At 43.8% G+C, this 21067-nt stretch overlaps 1 protein-coding gene across 2 annotated transcripts in view; it reads left to right on the top strand.

Moving 5' to 3' along the window:
* Positions 1 to 21067, top strand: part of EVC2 (Ellis van Creveld syndrome 2) — a 165934-nt gene that overhangs the window by 75222 nt on the left and 69645 nt on the right. For both annotated transcript variants that reach the window (XM_012002129.1, XM_012002131.1), the window contains exons 10-13: positions 2283 to 2607; positions 11176 to 11415; positions 14501 to 14676; positions 16972 to 17131. In XM_012002129.1, coding sequence (XP_011857519.1) covers positions 2283 to 2607; positions 11176 to 11415; positions 14501 to 14676; positions 16972 to 17131 — 901 coding nt within the window. The remainder of the gene's footprint in view (positions 1 to 2282; positions 2608 to 11175; positions 11416 to 14500; positions 14677 to 16971; positions 17132 to 21067) is intronic.

Below are 21067 nucleotides of genomic sequence, written 5' to 3'. Positions count from 1 at the left end.
CCTTCAGCAACAAGGTTAGGTAAAGTAGATATGCGTGTACATATTCATGTAGACAAGTTACTCGATACATAGACATACACACATCTCTCTGTCTGTTGATTGGTCTGTCTACGTATAACTCCTTGACAGTTAAAGAAGCATGGTGAGGTGTTTATAGGTAAAATGGCAGATCTGATATTTCCTTTAAATTGCTCAAACATGAAAGGCAGTAGAGAAAACAAGATTGGTCAATATTGACGAGTTTTGAACCTGGTTAATGTGGAAGTCACATACTGAAGCCCTTGCAAATTGTATAATAGTGTTCTTAAAACCCTTGTATTTTTACAATTGTACACCATTCAGATGATCAAAGATGTTTGACATGGTGGAGGGTGGGGCTAAGTGGGAGGATCCTGATGTATGGCTGGGGGTCTCTTCTGGAAAGCAGTTTGTCTGGATGTGCCAGGAGACTTATGGATGTCGCTGACATCTGACCCAGCAGTTCCTCTCATGGGAATCTGTACTGAGGAAATTATTGTGAATATCAAGAGCTCTGTAAAAAGTGATTTGCTTCAGGATTATTTTAGATTTTGAAATTTGCAAGTAATACAAATGTGCAACAATAGAATAATGGTCATTGAATGGTGCTGTATCACGTGACAAAATATTTTGCAACCCTTATAAAGAAGCATTTAGTTTTTAAATACCACTGGAAGATACCTATAATAATGTTAATTGGAAAATAGCTATGTTAATTGGAAAAAAAAAAGGATAAAATTGTACCTGCATGGATCTGTGTAAATAGTGGACATTTATGAAAAACTATGCATAGAAAAAAGACTGGAAGGAAATATGACAAAATGTCTTCATTAGTTTGAATTGAATCATGACCTTCTACTGTAAAGACATGCAGCACTATTTACAACAGCAAGGACTTGGAACCAACCCACATGCCCATCAGTGATAGACTGGATAAAGAAAATGTGGCATATGTACGCTATGGAATACTACGCAGCCATTAAAAAAAAATGAGTTCATACACTTTGCAGGGACATGGATGAAGCTGGAAACGCTCATCCTCAGCAAACTAACACAGGAACAGGAAACCAAATGCTGCATGTTCTCACTCATAAGTGGGAGTTGAACAGTGAGAATATATGGACACAGGGAGGGGAACATCACACAGCAGGACCTGTCAGGGGTGAGAGAAGGAAGAGCATTAAGACAAATAGCTAATGTATGAGGGGCTTAAAACCTTGATGACGGGTTGATAGGTGCAGCAACCACCATGGCACATGTAAACCTATATAACAAACCTGCACGTTCAGCACATGTATCCCAGAACTTAAAGTAAAATAAAAAGTAATAATAATAAAATAACAAAATGCCTTCATTAGTTCTGATTGAATGATGGATTCACAGTGAATGAAATCTTTTTCTATTTGTCTTTATTTTCCAGACTTATTTTTACCATGAACATAAATTAATTTTTTTCCTATGTAGCTTTTCTTAGCTTTATAGAGGTATGATTAGCATATCATAAAATTCACACATTTTAAGAGTACAGTCTGATGTGTTACTGGAAGTATATACAGTTTTGCAACTACCACCAGTCAAGTTTCAGAACACTGTGACTCTGTGAACTGCCTCATACATATTTTCAAGTAGACTTTATTTTTAGAGCAGTTTTAGATTTACAAAAATATTGAGAAGATAATACAGATAATTCCCATATATCCTGCACCCAGATTCCCCTATTATTAACATTTTCTGTTATTATGTTACATTTGTTAAAATTAACAAACCAATGTTGATATAGTGTGATCATGTATCAGTTGTTATCAAAGTCCATGCTTTATTCAGATTTTCGTAGTTTTTAATCTAATGTCCTTTGTTCTGCTCTGGGATTCCATCCAGGATATGACATTACATGTAGTAGTCATGTCCATAAATTAATTTTTAATGGGAAGAAAAGTAAAATAAACTTTATTTTTAAATCCTCCAAATATATTAGCTATCCATTTTTCCCTTGGTTTCCTTGTCGTTGTTGACTTGTTACTTGTGGACAAAAACATGTCTTATACGTTCCTTTTTGTACATCTTGTGGTACCTTACAAATTTACTAAGAGTCAGCTAATGGCCTTCAATAATTGGATGAAGCAGAAGTGAGCAGGGAAAGGAGGAAAAGGAGGACAAAGAAAGCCCTTGCCTCCACATAATTTAGAACCTCAGAGCTTTGAAAGACCGTTGGTTTCTGTTGCAATTTTATGTAATGGACTTTTTTTGGTTTTTGTGTTTGCTAGGTTGGAGATTGCAACCCTGAATCGGGCAGATGCAGATCTGGAGGCTTGTCGAACACAAATCAGCAAGGATATCATTGCCCTCCTACTGAAAAATCTCACCAGCAGTGGCCACCTCTCACCCCAAGTAGAGAGAAAAATGAGTGATGTTTTCAAAAAGCAGTTTATGTTGCTGGAAAATGAAATACAAGAGGAGTACGATCGGAAGATGGTGGCATTGACAGCTGAGTGTGACCTGGAAACAAGAAAGAAGATGGAAAACCAGTACCAGAGAGAGATGATGGCAATGGAGGAAGCAGAAGAGCTGCTGAAACGTGCTAGTGAGAGGGTAAGACAGGTCTGAAAGGAAGGCGTTTACTTCCCTTTCTCTCAGGGATTTGTCATTTATCCATCTACCCACTCATCTTTCCATTTGCCTCCTCCATCCATCTACCTGTCACCCATCCAACCATCCACCCATTCATCTATTCACCCTTTCATTCATTCATGCAACCATTCCCACCATCCATCCATCATCATCTATCCATCCACCCATCCACCCATTCACCCACTCATCCATCCACCCACTCATCCATTCATCTATGCACCTGTCCATCCATCCACCCACTCTTTCACCCATCTGTCCATCTACACATCCATCTATCTGTTCATTTATCCACCTACTCATTTATCTATTCACCCTCCCATCCATGCCACCCATCACCCATCCAACCATCCATCTACCCATCCACTCATTCCCCATCCAGCCATCTACCCATCCACTCATCCATTTACCCATTCACCCATGCTTCCATCCATCTACCCATCCACCTGTCTGCCCATTATCACTCATCTACCCATCCATCTATCCAGAATTCATTAGCAAAAATGTGTTGATTACTTACTGTCCGTCAGGCATTGGGTTAGGCAGTAAAGGTATAGGGAACAGTGAGACATGGTTCTTCCTTTCAAGAAGTTCATAGTCTTATAAAAAAAATCTGTACACATAAAAAATGAGACTTTATTCAGTCATGTTATAATAGAGGTATGTTCACAGTGCTGTAGAATTAATGGGTAGAGAAGAAAGGCTTCATTCATAGCAGAGCACGTCTGTAGAGGGCATGGTTCACAGAAGGTTGTGATGTCAGAGTGCATGTGTTCCCCTCTGGACTATAGCCTGTTAGGTTACAGTTCTCTCCAGCACAGGCTCTAGAGTCAGAAAAACCTGGACTCACAGTCTAGTACATTCCAGCTCTGCTCCTGAAGGCCTTAATTAGGCACTACAAGCCTAATGGCAGCCACCTCTCAGGGTGGGTGGGAGAAGCAATGTAGGAAAAGCAGCTGCCCGGCGCCCATGGGCTGCAGAAGGCTCTCAGCTCACAATGCTCAGCTGGAGTTCTCATCACTCAGCCTTCCCAGGGCTGGCCCAGATTGCTCAGAAATCAGCTCTTATTTTTCCAAAAGTTGTGTCAGTTGCTGCCCTGAAAGAACTAGAGTTTTTCCTGAATGTACCAAATCAAACCTGATTTTTGTTTTCCTTTGTGAAAGAGATGGCTTATTCAGTTCATGTGACCTGAGCCTGCAAATCCTGTTCTGAACATTTACTCCCCTAGGGAGGGCTTCCAACTGCTTAAGAACAAGCTTCTGAACTCAGCTTCCCTTGCGCAGACTGTGGCCATCTACAGCTCTCTTGTTAACAGCTCGTGACTCACAGATGGTCATCTGTAGTCAGATGTGGGATGAGCAGTAAAGAAAAGGGGCGAGGTCCTCACTGTCCTGCCCGCATCTGCTCCCTTGCTTCCTGGGGCCTCCCTTGCCTTCAGAACCATCTCATTTTAGGGTGTGGCTTGTGTACTCTTTGGCTGTCCTGTCCTAGTTTCCTGTGGCTGCCCTAATAAATCACCACAAATTTAGTGGCTTAAAACAACAGAAATTTATTCTGTTATATAATAATTCTGCAGGCCAGAAGTCCAAAATCTAGTTGTCAGTAGGATCCTTCCATGTTTGGTTCAGCTTCTGATGGGCTCCAGGTGTTCCTGGGTTGTAGCTGCATCACTTGAATCTTTGCTCTGTCTTCCTGTAGCCTTTTCCCGGGTAACCCTCTCATCTCCTGTCTCTTATAAGGACATCTGTCATTGAATTTAGGTCCCACCTAAATAATCCGGGATGATCTAATAAGATCTTAAATTAATTTCATGTGGAAAGACCCTTATTCCAAATAAGGTCCTGAGGTTAGGATCTAGACATACCTTTTTTGGGGGGTGGGGGTGTCACCATTCAGTCCACTGCAGCCTCCCTTGCTGACACTGGCCTCTGATGCCCTGTCTATGACTGTGCTGGTCAACATCACGCATCCTTGAGCCGGGCCCTGAGGAAGAATGTATTGAATGCACTGTTCAGTGATTCAGCCCCTAAGTGATCCCATTATCTCTCTTTTGATTCCCTCCACAATCTGTTACCATTTTTGTTGTTGTTGTTTTTTGAGATAGAGTCTCACTCTGTCACCCTGACTGGAGTGCAGTGGTGCAGTCTTGGCTCACTGCAACCTCCACCTCCTGGGCTCAAGTGATTCTCTTGCCTCAGCCTCCCGAGTAGCTGGGATTACAGGCGCCCGCCACCACGCCCAGCTAATTTTGGTATTTTTTAGTAGAGACAGGGTTTCACCACATTGGCCACACTGGTCTCGAACTCCTGACCTCAGATGATCCGCCCACCTTGGCCTCCCAAAGTCCTGGAATTACAGGCATGAGCCACCATGCATGGCCAATTTTTTTTTACCTTTAAAAATAGTACATGCTTAACAAGGGAGGCCTGGACAGTACCTTAAGGCAGCAGTCAGCAAACAAGGACCCACAAGCCCAATCTTGCCCAGCTTGTTTTTGTGTGGCCCACAAGTTTAGTATGTTTTTTACATTTTTAAAGAGTTTTAAAAATCAAACACACGAACAAAAAGAAGAATATGTAACAGAGACCTCAGATCGCAAAGTCTAAAATATAGCCCCTTACAGAAAGCCTATCTGATTTCAGATCCAAAGCTGAAAAAGAAAAAGCCCTGGAAAAAAAAAAAAAAGCTGGGGGAAGCCCGTCCCACCACTCAATGGCAGAGGATCATTCATTCGGCCCATTATTGAGTTCCTACTGTATACCCAACCCTGGAGATACAGGGATGGCTCAGGCCGCCTTCACAGCTGCCCTCAGGTGCCAGCATACATTTTAGCCTTTTGCTTTATCCATTTATTTTTACAAAGTAAGGATTATGCAGTTTGTATAATTGTATGTTTCTTGTTTTCACTTTACATCACAGTATACACATTTGCTGATTTTATTAAATACTCTTACAAAATATGATGTATAAAAATAACAACTCATTCTTCTTAGCATGCACAGTGTGTCTGACTGTGTTCTAAGCACATCCCATTGACCGTCTCTTTATTGTTCACAACAACTCAGTGAGGTAGAGACTGAGAGGATCTCACTTTGACAGGTGAGGAAACTGAGCTGGGGAAGGTTCACCAACCTGAGGCCAGTCAGCCGCATGTTCGGCAGCACGCCCCCAACCACTGTGCACACTGCCCCCTCCTGCAGTGGAGGTTACATCCCTCTGCTGTGTGCCCCATGTGAACCCATCCTATGGGGCATCTAGAATGTTTCTAGTGCCTTTGCTGTCAAAAGACTGCCTGGGGCAATGCTTTTTTATGTGGAGAGCATGAGGACAGGATGCTGGGACTATGCCCTGCTCCCATCTGTCACACAGTCCCTCTCCTCCTCAGGGCTTCCTGACCCTGTATTCTCCATGACTTTTCTGCAGCCTCTCTCCCACCCACACCACCTTGCCCACCAGCGTGCAGTGGGTGGGCACCATCACTCTAGATTTCCTAGGTTACCCTTTTCAAAGACAAGCAGCCACCTTATTTGAACCAGTCTATTTCCAGAAATAGTATCTGAGCTGCAGAATTTAATAGAACTAATTTCCTTCCAGTCCATGCAAGTGATTCCATCTCACAAAACCACAGACTACTTTATAATTATCCATCATGTGTTATAGTCATCTTTAAATAAAATACATAAAAATATTTTGGATGTATTATTCCACCAAGAATTGGTTTTAAAAAAAGAAAAACAAAAGGAGCAGTATCAGCTTTCCTAAGTAAAGTTTAGTGCAATGCTGAGTAAAGTTTAGTACGATACTGAGTAAAGTACAGTCATCCCTCCCTCGATACCCAGGAAGCATTGGTTCCAGGACGCTCCCCACCGTGCCACCCCCATGGATACCAAAATCCACAAATTCTCAAGTCTCTGTTTTAAAATGGTGTCAAATTTGCACATAATGTACACAAATGCTCCTGTATACTTTAAATCATCTCTATTACTTGTAATACTTAATATGATATAAATGTTATACAGTTATAAGTAGTTTATATAAGTGCTGTATAAAAAATAGTACTGTGTTGTTTAGGGAATAACAAGAAAAAAAAAAGTCTGTATATGTTCAATACACACAGAAATTTTTGACCTACAGGTGGTTATATCCATGGGTGCAGAACCCACAGATACAGAGAGCTGACTGTAATTAGTGGAGAGCTGAAATGTGTTCATATTATAATATTTAAATGCATATATAATGCCTTATAGTTCTCAAAGCATTTCTCCATTGAGAAGCCCTGGGGAGAGTATTGGGGGATATAGGCACGGATGGCAGGTAGCTGGGGATTATTTCCTCACCCTTTTCCTCCAGTAGGCACATTGCCCAGTCACCCTGGGTCTCCTTTCCCCATCCTTAAGACAGGGATAATCACGAAACCTGAGGTCTTAGAGGGCTGTTGTGAGAATAAGTAAGTTAATTCTCATATAGTATCTCAACCATTGCTCGGCACAGAGTCAACCCTGGACAAGGGTTTACTATGATTCATAACTGAATGTAGTTTTTAAAGATGCCCGTGGCATAGAACACAGAATGTGAACTCTTTCTACTTGAAGGTGAGCAAACCGAAGCCCGGAGGGGAAGTGACTGGCAATCCAGCTTCCTGCATCCGGTTCAGAGCTGGGTCCTTCCTCTGGGGTTCGTCTTCTCTACCCAGGCTCTCCCCGCTGCTTTTCTGCCGCTTAAAGTGGAGGCCCAGCAGATGTCTTGTCCTGGGCTGCCTGAGGCTTTCTAACCCCTGTGTGAGTCTTTGTCCTAAAGGAAGAGATTCCTTCAGCACAAGAATTCTGACATTTTCACCGTTTCTGATTATTTGTTTTTATAAAATATTTTTACAATGTGCCTGTCTTACTGAGTACGGGGAGTATGACAGCACAGTCAAGGCTTTTGAGCGGGATTTCACTTTGTAATGCTGTGAAGTCAATATTATGCACAGCAGCTGCTCCAGCCAGCCTGATGCAGGCCTGTGCTTCTCACACTGGAACTTCTGTACCCTCCCTTCAGGTTTATCCCCCCCAACTCCCTCCATGGGACACTCCCTGCATGGGACACTTGCTTTTCTAGGTGTTGGAAACCATAGGATACATGTGCCTTATCTCCCTGAAGTCTATTTTATTAAGAAGTTCAATAAGGTGTTGGGGGTGAGTAATCATTACTTTCACATTCCTTTATAATGCACATTTGTGGCCAGGTGTGGTAATGCTAACACTTTGGGAGGCCAAGGCAGGTGGATTACCTGCGGTTAGGTGTTTGAGACCAGCCTGGCCAACATGGTGAAATCCTGTCTCTACTAAAAATACAACAATTAGCTGGGCATGGTGGTGGACGCCTGTAATCCCAGCCACTCGGGAGGCTGAGGCAGGAGAATCACTTGAACCCGGAGGGCGTCAGTTGCAGTGAGCCAAGATCGAAGCACTTCACTCCAGCCTGGGTAGAAGAGTGAGACTCTATCTCAAAAAAAAAAAAAAAAAAAAAAAAAAAAAAAAAAAAGCACATTTGTTGATAATATTTAAAATGTAAACTGTTATATAAGAAAACCCAGATTTCCAACTAAAGGATGGGAAGACTGAGCTGTGTTACGTCCGTATTCCTGCGGAGCCCTTTGGTGGACGGGATAGAGGCTGCCCCTACAGGCAGGGCTTGCTCTTTGTCCCAGTCGCTAGTACTTCCTAGTGCCTGTCACATCAGGCAGCTTCACTAGTTTGCAAACATGACCTCCCCTACTTGGCAGGCCCGGGGGTGTACCTCTCCTGCTTTAGGGCTTAGTTTTCTCATCTCTGTCACAGGAGGTTGAACTAGGTCAGGGGTGGAACTAGCATCTGCAAGGCTCTGAACTCCCATTCGGAGTGGGCATGAGAGTCCTGTCCACATGTATTTTAGAGAGTGTTTCACTATGGCACAAATACATTATTGCCTCGTACTTTATTCTTCTGCAGACATATAATTCTAAAAAAAGGCCCCAAAGTTTTATTTTAGGATTTGTGTGTGTCTGCTTTTTATCTTGTCTGTGAGAAGCTAAATGGAAATTACCCCTTATTTCATTTCTATTAATTAGAATAAATTGAAGTTTGTGACTTGTCAAATTCTATACTGTCCAAAAAAGGTCACTTTGATGGATGAACCGACATAACTGGGCACCAGCTAGTCGTTCGTAGCGGAATGCCCCTGCAGTGCCCAGACTCAGGATCCTGACACCCTCCTGGTTGTTGGTGAATTGCATCCTTTGATTTAGATCAAGTCAGTTGTGAATACCATTTCTCTGATATAGAGTGACTCATTTTGTCGAATCTAATCCTTTGTTATGAAATCAGCTTTTTAAAAAGACTGAATTGTTCTTTGGGGGGCAAGGCAAACCGTTAGTATGGGCATGGGTCCTGACAGAGTTGCCAAGAGGATGCATGTAAAAACCTTTGACTTCTAGCCTTGTGGCCCCTGCTGTCATCCACTAGGCTTTGCTTTGAGCACCTGCAGGGCAGGGGATGCCATGTGTTGGCCCTTGGACCTCTTTGGAAGGCTCCAAATAATGTTTCTTTTTCTGGCCCGGATTCTGAACAAATCAAACAGTAAGTAAAAGGAGCTGGAGAGACTGAGAAAGCTAGAGATCAGCATATCACCTTTATGAGCTTCTGTGAGTTATTGGAAGTGGAGGTGAGCAGGTCTGCGACTTGGGAAATTGGGGAGCAGGTGATGCTATTTACTGCAACCAGAGAATTCCGGTGGGTGATAGAGCATTCCGACCTCGTTTAGCGTGAGGGAGCTCTGGCCCTTGCCCTCTGCACTGGAGCCCCTTCTGCCTTCCCTGGGCCTCTGCTCAGCCCAGCTATGGCATGATGCCACACCTGCCTGCTTCCCAAGGCCAGGCCTCTATTGGCCGTTCGGGATGGCTGTACCCACGCCTCCTGCACATGTAAGCCTTTCCCTGCCTTCGCTTCACCAACAAGCTCCACTGTCTTGTCACCAACAAGCTCTGTGTAGTTTCAGAGCTTGGGGCCTGGACACTTGCTTTCAACACCCTTCCTCCCCTGCTGAGCATGAGTGAGAATTTGGGAAAACTCTTCCCTTCTCTCAGCTGTGTTTCTTCTCCTATAAAATGGAGGGTGTCCGCTTTCTATTCCTGCCTAACCAACCACACACATTGAGTAACACTGTCTCAGTGTCCATGGTCAGGAGTCCGGGCACAGCTTCACTGTGACCTATGCTCAGGGTGTTGCAGGCTGGCAATCAAGGTCTTGGCTGGGCTGCATTCTGCTCTGGAGCTTGGGGTCCTGGTCCAAGCTCATTCAAGCTGTTTGCAGAATTCACTTCTTTGTGGGTACAAGACTGAGGCCCTCAGCTCCTAGAAGTTTCCCTTCTACGTAGACAGTTTACAGCATGGCTGCTTGGTTCTTCAAAGCCAGCAGGAGACGGTCTCTGTCTTTAGGAAGGTTCCAGTGCTTTTAAGGAGTCAGGCCCACCCAGAAGAGTCTTCATTTTGATTAATTCAAAGTCAACTGATTAGTGACCTTAATTACATCATCAAGACACCCTCAGCTTTGCCATATAATGTAAACCAACCACAGGAGTGACTTAATCAGATTTATTCCCATGCTCAAAGGGAGGGAATTTATGTGGCGTGTGTATTGGGGACTGGGACTCAGGGTCCATTCTAGAATCCCGCCTACCCATGTGGAGTGAAGAGCAGCTCCCTCTGAGGGCATGAGTCTTACTGAGAAGTTGCGGGGAGGCTGTATGCAAATACATCAGGAGCTGAGTAGAGGTAAGCTTCCTTTCTTTCCCCATGCAGGACCTCATGCTATGCAGGCATCCAAGCAGCCATTTCTTAACGCCTCTTTTGCTTCTCCTTACCCAGAGGATCTCCACTTGGGCCTGATTGCTGGTATTTTTCTCTTCAGCGAAGTTGAGAATGAAAGACAGGGGAAATAATCTTGTGAGCCTGACAGCGTGATCCATTGATAGTGAAGAGATTTCTATTTTTAAAAAAAAGTTCCATTTTTTACAGGCTATTTTCTAGCAGTTTGATTTGCACATTTCCACCCCTGTAAATATTCTGCTTTAAGATTATTCTAGAAAACATTTAGATAACAGGGGGGGACAGGTTGGAACAGCATATTCCAGGGCTTAGTAACCTCATTATTGTCAGCTTGGTACTGTGTGTGTATGTCTATGTGTGCACATTGTTTTTGCTGTGTGTGTATATGCTGTGTGTGCACATGTACTTGTGCCTTGTGTGTGTGCATGTTCTGTGTGTGCACATGTGTGCGTGTGCATATTGCATGTGTGTACATTGCATTACACATTGCGTGTGTGCATGTGCACAGATATGCGTGTGCATACTGCATGTGCATGTGTATATATATTGTCATGCATATGTGCATGCACCTGTGTGTTCATGTACACATTGTGTGTGCACATGTGCCTGTACACACTGCATTGCATGCACATGTAGGTGCATGTTCAGTGTGTCAGTTTCTCACACACTCCCTCTCCTCTCTCCAGTCTGCTGTAGAGTGCAACAGCCTTCTGCGGACCCTCCATGGCCTGGAACAGGAGCGCTTGAGGAAGTCTCTCGCTTTGCAGCAAGAAGAAGACTTTGCCAAAGCTCACAGACAGCTAGCTGTTTTCCAGAGAAACGAACTGCACCGTATCTTTTTTACCCAGATAAAAAGTGCTATTTTGAAAGGGGAATTGAAGCCAGAGGCGGCTAAAACGCTGCTGCAAAATTATTCTAAAATACAGGTAATGCCTCAAATCAGCCTGGCTGTGATGGAAAAGTAATTTTTCTTAATTGTTTCAGTAAGTGTCTCCTCTCTCAGAGTTCAGTCCTGCCTCTCCTTTGTACTGTGCACTAATGAGCTTTCTCTTCTATTTCTTGATGTGTGGGTTTCCAGTAAGCAGGGAAAATGGTGGCTTGGAGTACAGGTCTTGAACTCAGGCTAACCTGGATTCGAATTTCAGTTCCACCGCCGGTCTACTGCGTGAACTTGAGCAAGTTACCTCATTTCTTTGAGTTTCCTCACCTATAAGATGAGTGTGATAGAATGCCCACACTCGCAACGGTGTGATGAAAATTTGATGAGCTGACTCATGGAAAGTTAGTGCTTGGCATAACATATGTTTAATGTATATAGCAGTGGAAAATAAATATAGGCCAGGCTTGGTGGCTTCCAGCACTTTGGGAGGCCAAGATGGGAGGATTGCTTGAGCCCAGGAGGTTGAGGCTGCAGTGAGCCATGATAGCACCACTGTGCTCCAGCCTGGGTGACAAAGCCAGACCCTGTCTCAAAATAAATACATATATATATGTGTGTGTGTGTGTGTATATATATATATATATATGCATGTATGTGTGCATGTATCGATGTAAATGTAGGGTTTAGTATCTGTGCCTGGATTTACTTGGAGGGATTTGTGTATTTTTGCATGTCAGCTTGAGTGAGAATGTTGTTAGTCCAACAGAATAATTTCTTAGGCAGTAGTGAAAATAGTCTATCTGAAATCGTGCACATCACTGTGGAATTTCTTAGGAGGCCTGTGTGAGGTATTTTATGTGCACAAGTGCATGCACACACAGGCACACAGAGTGACATCACTGCTTTACAAGAATGCACTTTGTTGTTTGGCTCCAGCACTATCCCTGGTGCTGACAGCTTGCTGTAGCTGATGGTAAGGGTGATTGTGAGCACACTCTTATTTTACTGTATGGAACTTTCTATCTCGAATGTCAGATGTTTGAGAAATGCAAATGTCATTGTTTAGACAGGCGGCCTCTTCCAGGTTTTGAGCCAACCTCTGTTTCTAAAACAGCAAGGGTACCTCTGAATACTGCTGGAGGCCTTGGAGCAGCATCTGGCAGAGTCAGGTCCACAGGGGTTGATTCGTTCCTCAGTCCAGTAATGTGTTCACAGTCATGAGTGCATCCCTGTGGTTCTTGAGCAGTGCTTTTTCTGATGTAGTGGACACTGCTATCTCATTTTTATCTTTATAAGTGAAAATCGTTCCAGAAAGTTGGCTTGCTGGTGAATTTTCCCACTGTGAAATTCCCTGTTTGTACTAGAAGGACAGACTCCACCCATAGCAGAATGAGCCACATCCACCTAGGGGGAATCAGGGCTTAACGACCAGCCTTTGTCACTCCATTGTTAAGACAGTGGCGAAAGATGAACTGGAACATCCAGAGGAGGTGCGGGCATAGGCGGCCGTCCCTGCATCTGTGAGCAGGTCCTCAGCATTCTCCCAACTACTGACAAAGACAAAGGCTGGCCCTGCCCATCCTCCAGGGACCTGCAGCCAGCACCAAGTTGAGTGCATGAGGACTAAGACATTAGGGCCGTCCCAGGAGGAGACCTAGTAATCGTCACAAGCCTCTCCCTCCCAGAAGGCACCCAGGACGTAAAGAGAACGAGCTCCCCGCTCCATTTAATCTAGGTTTTTCCTAGATTTATATACGCATATAAAGCACAAATTCTGTCGTATTCGTAGCTTGGTATTCAGACATCATGGCATTACTTAGATATTTACGGAGTTGTTGTCATTTTACTCTCATAATGAGCAATGGCTGACTCTCAGTACCAGAGCACTCAAGTTAAAAAGAATGCGTGCTATTGTGAATGATATTATGCCGGAAGAAGTAACTCCACAGGTGATAACAGTACTACCATACAAGCTTTTTTGACCAGAGCTGTGAGAGTATTTAAGGATGCCAATTCTGAATTTCCTTACGACCCATCAACCAACACGCATGGATCCCATTCCGTGGAGAACAGGAGCATTGCCACAACCTTCCTATTGTATGGATTCTGGTGCCAGTGGCTCTTAGGGAGATGCTGGTGTGTGTGAAGCCACACCTGACTGACCACGCAGCTTTTCAACGACTGGATGGTGCTAATTCCCAAGTGTCGAGATGTGGAGATGTTACAGCTCTTAAGTGGAAAGGAGAACGTCCATGCCGTCGTATGTTCCCCGTTGAACAAAGCGTTGACACTTTTGGTTATCCATTGTATGGGTGATACTTCCACAGATGGAAAAAGGACAACCAAGCCAGTCCATAGAGTAGTTCTACTGATGTTCCTGGTCTAATTACTATGCCTCTGGTTAAAGTGGGATTTTTGGAAGCAGCCTATTATGATGTTAGAGCACAGGTCCTGGAATTAGACTGCTGAGTTCAAATCCCTGCTCAGCCTTTTGTCTGATGTGGACTCAGTTTCCTCATCTGTGAAATGGGAATAATAGTACTGTCTCCCTAGGTTACGTTAGATGGGACATGAAACACTCTTGGCCCAGTGTTGGGTCCAGAGAACACACCTCACATTAGCTAGGTTATTACTCTCCTGTATTTGGTTGGGTTTTGTTCATTTTGCAGGCTGAGGGAAAACCTTCTTGCTTTCTTTGTGCCCACCCTGGTCTTGTCTTCTCTGTGGTGATGGGAGCTCCTTGGGGTTGGGCTGATGGCTGACTTATCCCAGAACTTTAGCACGTCCTCCTGGTGCTCAGCACTTGTGGGAACTCCACAGGTGGGAGGGGTGTGTGCATGGTGAAGGATAAATGAATAAGTGAAATTTATGTTCTGCAGAGCAGTAAAGTTGTTTTGTTAACTCTTTACCATCTGGGTCTAGAATGTACCTTTTCAAAGCCCTCATTTCTTAATTGTGTGTAATTTTCTCATAAGCCTTTGTTATAGGCAGGGAAGTTAAAGGTGTTAATTGTCATGTTTCTTTTCTTGTGTTTTTCTTATAAAAGGAAAAATAATATTTTAAATGTCTAGAAAGATTATGCTCTAAATTTTAATTAGGCATATTTTCTTGATTTTTTTTTTTATTGACAGGAGAATGTAGAAGAGTTAATGGACTTTTTCCAGGCTAGTAAGAGGTATCATCTAAGTAAAAGGTTTGGCCACAGGGAATATCTGGTTCAGAACCTCCAGTCATCAGAGACGCGTGTGCAGGGCCTTCTGAGCACCGCTGCAGCCCAGCTGACTCACCTCATTCAGAAGCATGAGAGGTACCACCCAACACTGTCCCAACAGTGCAAGTTGTCTTAGTCTGTTTTCTGCTGCTATGACAGAATACCACAGACTGGGTAATTTATAAATAGGAGAGATATATTTGGTTCACAGTTCTAGAGGCTGGGAAGTTCAAGATCTAATGAGGGCCTTCTTACTTCATCATAACATGGTAGAAAGGCATCATGTGGGAGGAAGTGCATGTGTGAGACAGAGTGAAAAAGGGGGTCAAACTCCTGTGATAACTAACACAGAAATGGCATTAATCCATTCATGAGGGTGGATCCCTCATGACCTAATCATCTCGTAAAAGTCCCGTCTCTTAATACTGTCACAATGGCAATTAAATTTCTAGTTTTGGAGGTGACATTCACACCATGGCACAAATGAACTGCCTGACACAAACCTTCCTCACTGGAGACCTACTACTTCTGTTTATTCAGCATATGTGCTGACAGCTCCTCACTTATTATTTCTAAAGAAGAATTATCTTGTAAAAATCCTTTGTGTTACAGAATTTTAAAAGCATTTGCAATAGTCTAGACAACTGTATAATGAACCCCCCTCATGGCCAATTTTGATGTAGCTACATGTCCCCACACAGGAGTATTCTGAAGCAGAATCCCAACAACATATTCTGGAGAAATCAGTGATGAGGCTCACGTCGACCATGTGATGGAAGAGCCTACTTCTCTTTAAGATCTAGCACACTGCTGGCTCTTGCATTCACCTTTGACACTAAATACAAACACAGAGATGCTTGTCTCAGATTCCAAATGGCTTTTCAGAGCAGCACCTGGGATTCCGTGTGGTCAGGTATATGGTGATGTCACAGAGTTCTAAGTGCCATCCCTTGCCTTTCTCCAGCATTCCTTCTCAGCTATTCTTTGAGGTGACTTAATTGTAAAGAACAAAATTTATTCTTTTAGGTTACAGGAAGCTCTGAAATGAATAGGGACATGACTATAAAATGGCTTTCTTATGACAATCTGTTGTTTTACTGTGGTTCTGCTACTTAAGTAACCTTATTGGGACTTTGACCCTCTCCTGCTCTGTTTAATGAGGATTTGGTAAGGTGCAAATTATGCAAACACTCCCCACCTACAGGTGCTAATGAATTTATCACTGCAATTTACTTGGCATTCCTGATTTTAATTTGCACTCAAGTGAAAGAAACAGTTCTTTGCCTTGAAATTAAGGGCCCACCAGCTGGTTGTGAGCAGTCACCAGGGAAAGATGCTTCATCTCTTCTTTTCAAATTCTATTTTAAAAGACATAATTATCCTTCACCTGTTCATTCCTTCAAGGAACCTCCGTTGAGAGTCTTCCCTGGGCCAAGCTGGGGACTCAGCCCAGGGATGCAGGCAGTCTAGGAATGATAGTGGTGATGCTAGTAGCAGAATGTACTTGTCAGGGTGCTCCAGGGAAACAGAACCAACAGGATATATAAACATATAGACAGCATCATCTGCTGTTTCCAGCTTGCCATACAAATAGCTTCCTATATAAATAGGAACTAGCTCAAGCAATTATGGAGGTTGAGAAATCCCCTTGTCTGCTGCCTGCAAGCCGGAGATGCAGGAAAGCCAAGGGTGTAATTCAGTCCAAATCTGAAGGCCTGAGAACCAGAGGGAGCTGCTGGTGTAAGTCCCAGTCCAAGGGCAGGAGAAGAGATGAGCGATCCCACTGTAAGTTGTAAGGCAGAAAAAAAAGGGACAGATTCCTCTTTCCTCTGCCTCTGTGTTCTATTCAGGACCCCAGCATATTGGATGATGCCCGCTCACACTGGGGAGGCCCATCTGCTTTACTGAGTCCACTGATTCAAATGCTGACCTCCACTGGAAGCACCCTCACAGCACACCCAGAAAGAACATTTCATCTGGGTCCATCAAATTGGTCCATAAAATTAACTGTCACACAGAGGATTCCCTGCTTTTGCCTCTTTGACTTTGTTTGTGCTGTTCTGGATTTTTAATCCACCAGGATTTTTAATCCACCATCTCCCCTTGGAAACTTCTGTCTGCACCAGAGTGGTCCTCTCAAATGTTACTTTCTCCCAGAACTCTTGCCCACTTCCACCCTAATAACGTCTCTCTTGTGTTGAGCTTTCTCTGCCCTTATGCTGCTAGTACTTTAGTAATGTCTTTGCTGCCCATTCTCCTAATTCTTCTGGAGGGTAAAGATTTTCTGATTCAAACCAAACTAATATGGAGATGAATGCTCAGGCACAATAGCAGTTAAGCTACAAGTGAGTTTGGAGACCACATTCCTAACTTTACATCCTTTCCATCTAGAGCAGGGTACCTGGATGAAGACCAAATGGAAATGCTATTGGAACGGGCTCAGACAGAAGTCTTTTCAATCAAGCAGAAGTTGGACAATGACTTAAAGCAGGAAAAGAAAAAACTCCAGCAAAAATTAATAACTAAGAGAAGACGAGAGTTGCTACAAAAGGTATATAAGGCATGATGCTATTTATTCTTTGCATAAGCACTTTCTAATACCTATCAAGTGGAGGTACTGTGCCAGACATTGCCATTGATGCACTAGGATCAGAAGGGCAGCTGGGCAGGCACCATGATGTGCCATCTACTGTTGATTGGTAGCGACTTTTCGGAATGCTGTGTTCAGCAGGATGCTACAGTTCTTATCCAGCCCAAGCACAGCAGAGGATCATGGTAGACTAGTAATGTCTGCATGGACAAGGGAATTAGGAGTGCTGGTTTGTTGCGGGAAGTCAGGGACCCCGAACAGAGGGACCGGCTGAAGCCACGGCAGAAGAACATAATTGTGAAGATTTCGTGGACGTTTATTAGTTCCCCAAATTAATACTTTTATAATTTCTTATTCCTGTCCTTACTGTAGTCTCTGAACATAAATTGTGAAGATTTCATGGACACTTGTCACTTCCCCAATCAATACCCTTGTGATTTCCTATGCTTGTCTTTACTTTAGTCTCTTAATCCGGTCATCTTTGTAAGCTGAGGAGGATGTATGCCGCCTCAGGACCCTGTGAGGATTGTGTTAACTGCACAAATTGTTTGTAGAGCATTTGTGCTTGAACAATATGAAATCTGGGGCACCTTGGAAAAAGAACAAGATAACAGCAATGTTCAGGGAACAAGGGAGATAACCTTAAACTCTGACTGCCGGTGAGCCAGACGGAACAGAGTCATATTTCTCTTCTTTCAAAAGCAAATAGGAGAAATATCACTGAATTCTTTTTATCAGCAAGGAACATCCCTGAGAAAGAGAATGCGCCCCTGAGGGTAGGCCTCTAAAATGGCCGCTTTGGGGGCAGCTATCTTTTACGGTTGTAGACAAAGGGATGAAATAAGCCCCGGTCTCCTGTAGCACTCCCAGGCTTATTAGGCCGAGGAAATTCCCACCTAATAAATTTTGGTCAGACCAGTTATCTGCTCTCAAACCCTATCTCCTGGTAAGATGTTATCAATGACAATGCGTGCCTGAAACTTCATTAGCAATTTTAATTTCTCCCCGTCCTGTGGTCCTGTGATCTTGCCCTGGCTGCATTTGCTTTGTGATATTTTATTACCTTGTGAAGCGTGTGATCTCTGAGACCCACATCCTATTCATACACTCCCACCCGTTTTGAAAATCACTAATAAAAACTTGCTGGCTTTATGGCTCAGGAGGCATCACGGATCCTGCCGACATGTGATATCTCCCCCAGACACCCAGCTTTAAAATCTCTCTGTTTTGCACTCTTTCCCTTTATTTCTCAGGCCGGCCGACACTTAGGGAAATAGAAAAGAACCCACGTTGAATATCGGGCGTGGGCTTCTCCTGATACTGGTTTGAGTGACTAATGATGATGGTAGGTGCTAACATTTGTTGGGTGCTTACTTAGCACTGTGCTAAGCATGTTATATAAGATATCTTGTTTAATCTTTACATTAACCCTATGAGGAAGATACCACTGGGTTTGTGTGTGTGTGTGTGGTCAAGGTCAATTATCTAGTAAGTGGCATGCATGGCATGTATTTGGGGACTCTAAGAATATGATGAGGCTGGAGTGTGCAGAGGGACTAGGGTAGGCCCCAGAAGGGAATGCAGCAGCATGTCAATGGGGGCATGGTGTGCCGGGCTAAGGGGTTACCCTCCATCCAAGGATACTGAGGAATGTTGAAGGGTCTTCAGGAGGTGAGAGAGACATCAGATCTGTGATTTAGGAAGCTGAGGTGAGCACCTTGTCAGATGGAGTTGAGGAACCTGGGAATATAAACCCCATGGGAGGTTCTGGTACTTGTCCAGGTGTGAGTGAATGAAGGCCTAAACTGGCACAGACCCCTGAGTACAGGGGATAAGGACAGATTCAGGGAATGTATAGGGCATGCAGGGTGACACCCAAGTAGTTGGTTGGTATGATTTGCAGGGAGGGGATGAATAATAACTTTCAAATTTGATCAGTGGAAACTCTGCTCTTTATTACTAAGTTTGGAACCCAACAGAAAGCCGTGATTCTGACCTTGATCACTGATGCATACCCCATCTTTGAGCATCACACCATTCATCTCTGAGCCGCTGGTTAAGGGATTAAAACAGTGGGGCCCAGGGCTCCATTTCCCTACTGTCTTGCCTGAAGGTCAGTGTCTAGAAAGAAGGATGAACTCCACATCCTATAGGAGATTCTGGCAGTCTTCTGTGACTATTATTTCTTGCAGCTACTGTTGATAAACATTACAACTGGCCCAGAATTAGGATGTAGCTCCGTGAAGGCAAAAACTTAGGTTGCATCCCCACTGTTGAGAACACTGCCTGACACTTGGTAGGTGCTCAATACATATTTGTAGAATGAATGAATTGACACTCTCTGGTCACCAGGACCCATAAACACAGGTTATGGTATACTAGTAATGTCTGCATGGGAAAAGAAATAGGAGTGCTGGTTTGAGTGACTAATGATAATGGTTGGTGCTAACATTTATTGAGTTCTTACTTTGGAAGAGCATCTTATGTTCTCTCAAAATAGAGCTGAGAGGCCGGGCGCAGTGGCTCACGCCTGTGATCCCAGTGCTTTGGGAGGCCAAGGCGGGCGGATCACGAGGTCAGGAGATCAAGACCATCCTGTCTAACATGGTGAAACCCCGTCTCTACTAAAAAATACAAAAAATTAGCCGGGTGTGGTGGCGGGCACCTGTAGTCCCAGCTACTCAGGAGGCTGAGGCAGGAGAATGGCGTGAACCCGGGAGGCGGAGCTTGCAGTGAGCCAAGATTGCACCACTGCACTCCAGCCTGGGCCACAGAGCCAGACTCCATCTCAAAAAAAAAAAAAAAAAAAATAGACCTGAGACTATCTGTGGACCCACTGTTATAAAGAACACCATAATGGACATCTTTATGCATCTCAATTTTTTTCCCCACCATGGGGCCTTTGCACCAACTGTTCTTTCTCCCAGGAATGTTCTTTCCCCATTTCTTAACCTGATTCAGATGAGACCTCCTTCCTTAGGTCTCACTTAGATCTTCTTCCTTAAAAGCTTCGCTGACCTCCTCATTTAAGTTGTCTCTCAATGATCTTAGCTTTTTGATTCCCCTTTATAATATTATAGCTTGCAGATCCTGTGTACCTCGCACATAGTAATAACACTAACAGATATTTATTGGCATAAACTATTTCAGGCACTTTTCTATGAGCTGTACGTGTGTGAAGTAACTCACATAATCCTCGCAACTATTCTGAAAGGGAGGTCCTATTATTGTCCCCATTTTACCAATCAGATAGGGAAATGGAGGCACAGAGAGGGTAAAATACCTGCTTTGGATCACTCAGCTTGTGAATGGGGGACCCAGGACCCGAACCCAGGCGGTCTGTCTCCTGGGCTTTACCTACTCAATAAAATACATGTTTAATGAATGGTGAACACATAAGGATTCTACCGTATTTTTTTTAAAAAACAGTAACTTTCTAGACCTGGCGCAATGGTTCACAGCTATAATCCCAGCGCTTTAGGAGGCTGAGGTGAGTAGATCACTTGAGGTCAGGAGTTCAAGAGGAGCTCGGCCAACATGGTGAAACCCCAACTCTACAAAAAATACAAAAATTAGCTGAGTGTGGTGGAACACACCTGTAATCCCAGCGACTGGGGAGGCTGAGGCAGTAGAATCACTTGAACCTGGGAGGCGGAGGTTGCCGTGAGCCAAGGTAGTGCCACTGTACTCCAGCCTGGGCGACAGAAGGAGACCCTATCTCAAAAATAAATAAATAAATAATAAATTTAAAAATAAAATAAATTAATTTTTTAAAAAATTAGCCTGGCATCACGGTGCACGTGCCTATAATTGCAACTACTTGGGTGTTTGAGGCACAAGAATTGCTTGAACCCAGGAGGTGGAGGTTGCAGTGAGCCAAGATCGCACCACTGCACT

Source organism: Mandrillus leucophaeus, unplaced genomic scaffold (genome assembly GCF_000951045.1).
Source record: "Mandrillus leucophaeus isolate KB7577 unplaced genomic scaffold, Mleu.le_1.0 Scaffold68, whole genome shotgun sequence".
Classification (NCBI taxonomy): Eukaryota; Metazoa; Chordata; class Mammalia; order Primates; family Cercopithecidae; genus Mandrillus; species Mandrillus leucophaeus.
Note: the sequence above shows the minus strand (reverse complement) of the source record. Positions and strands in the feature narration are given on the sequence as shown.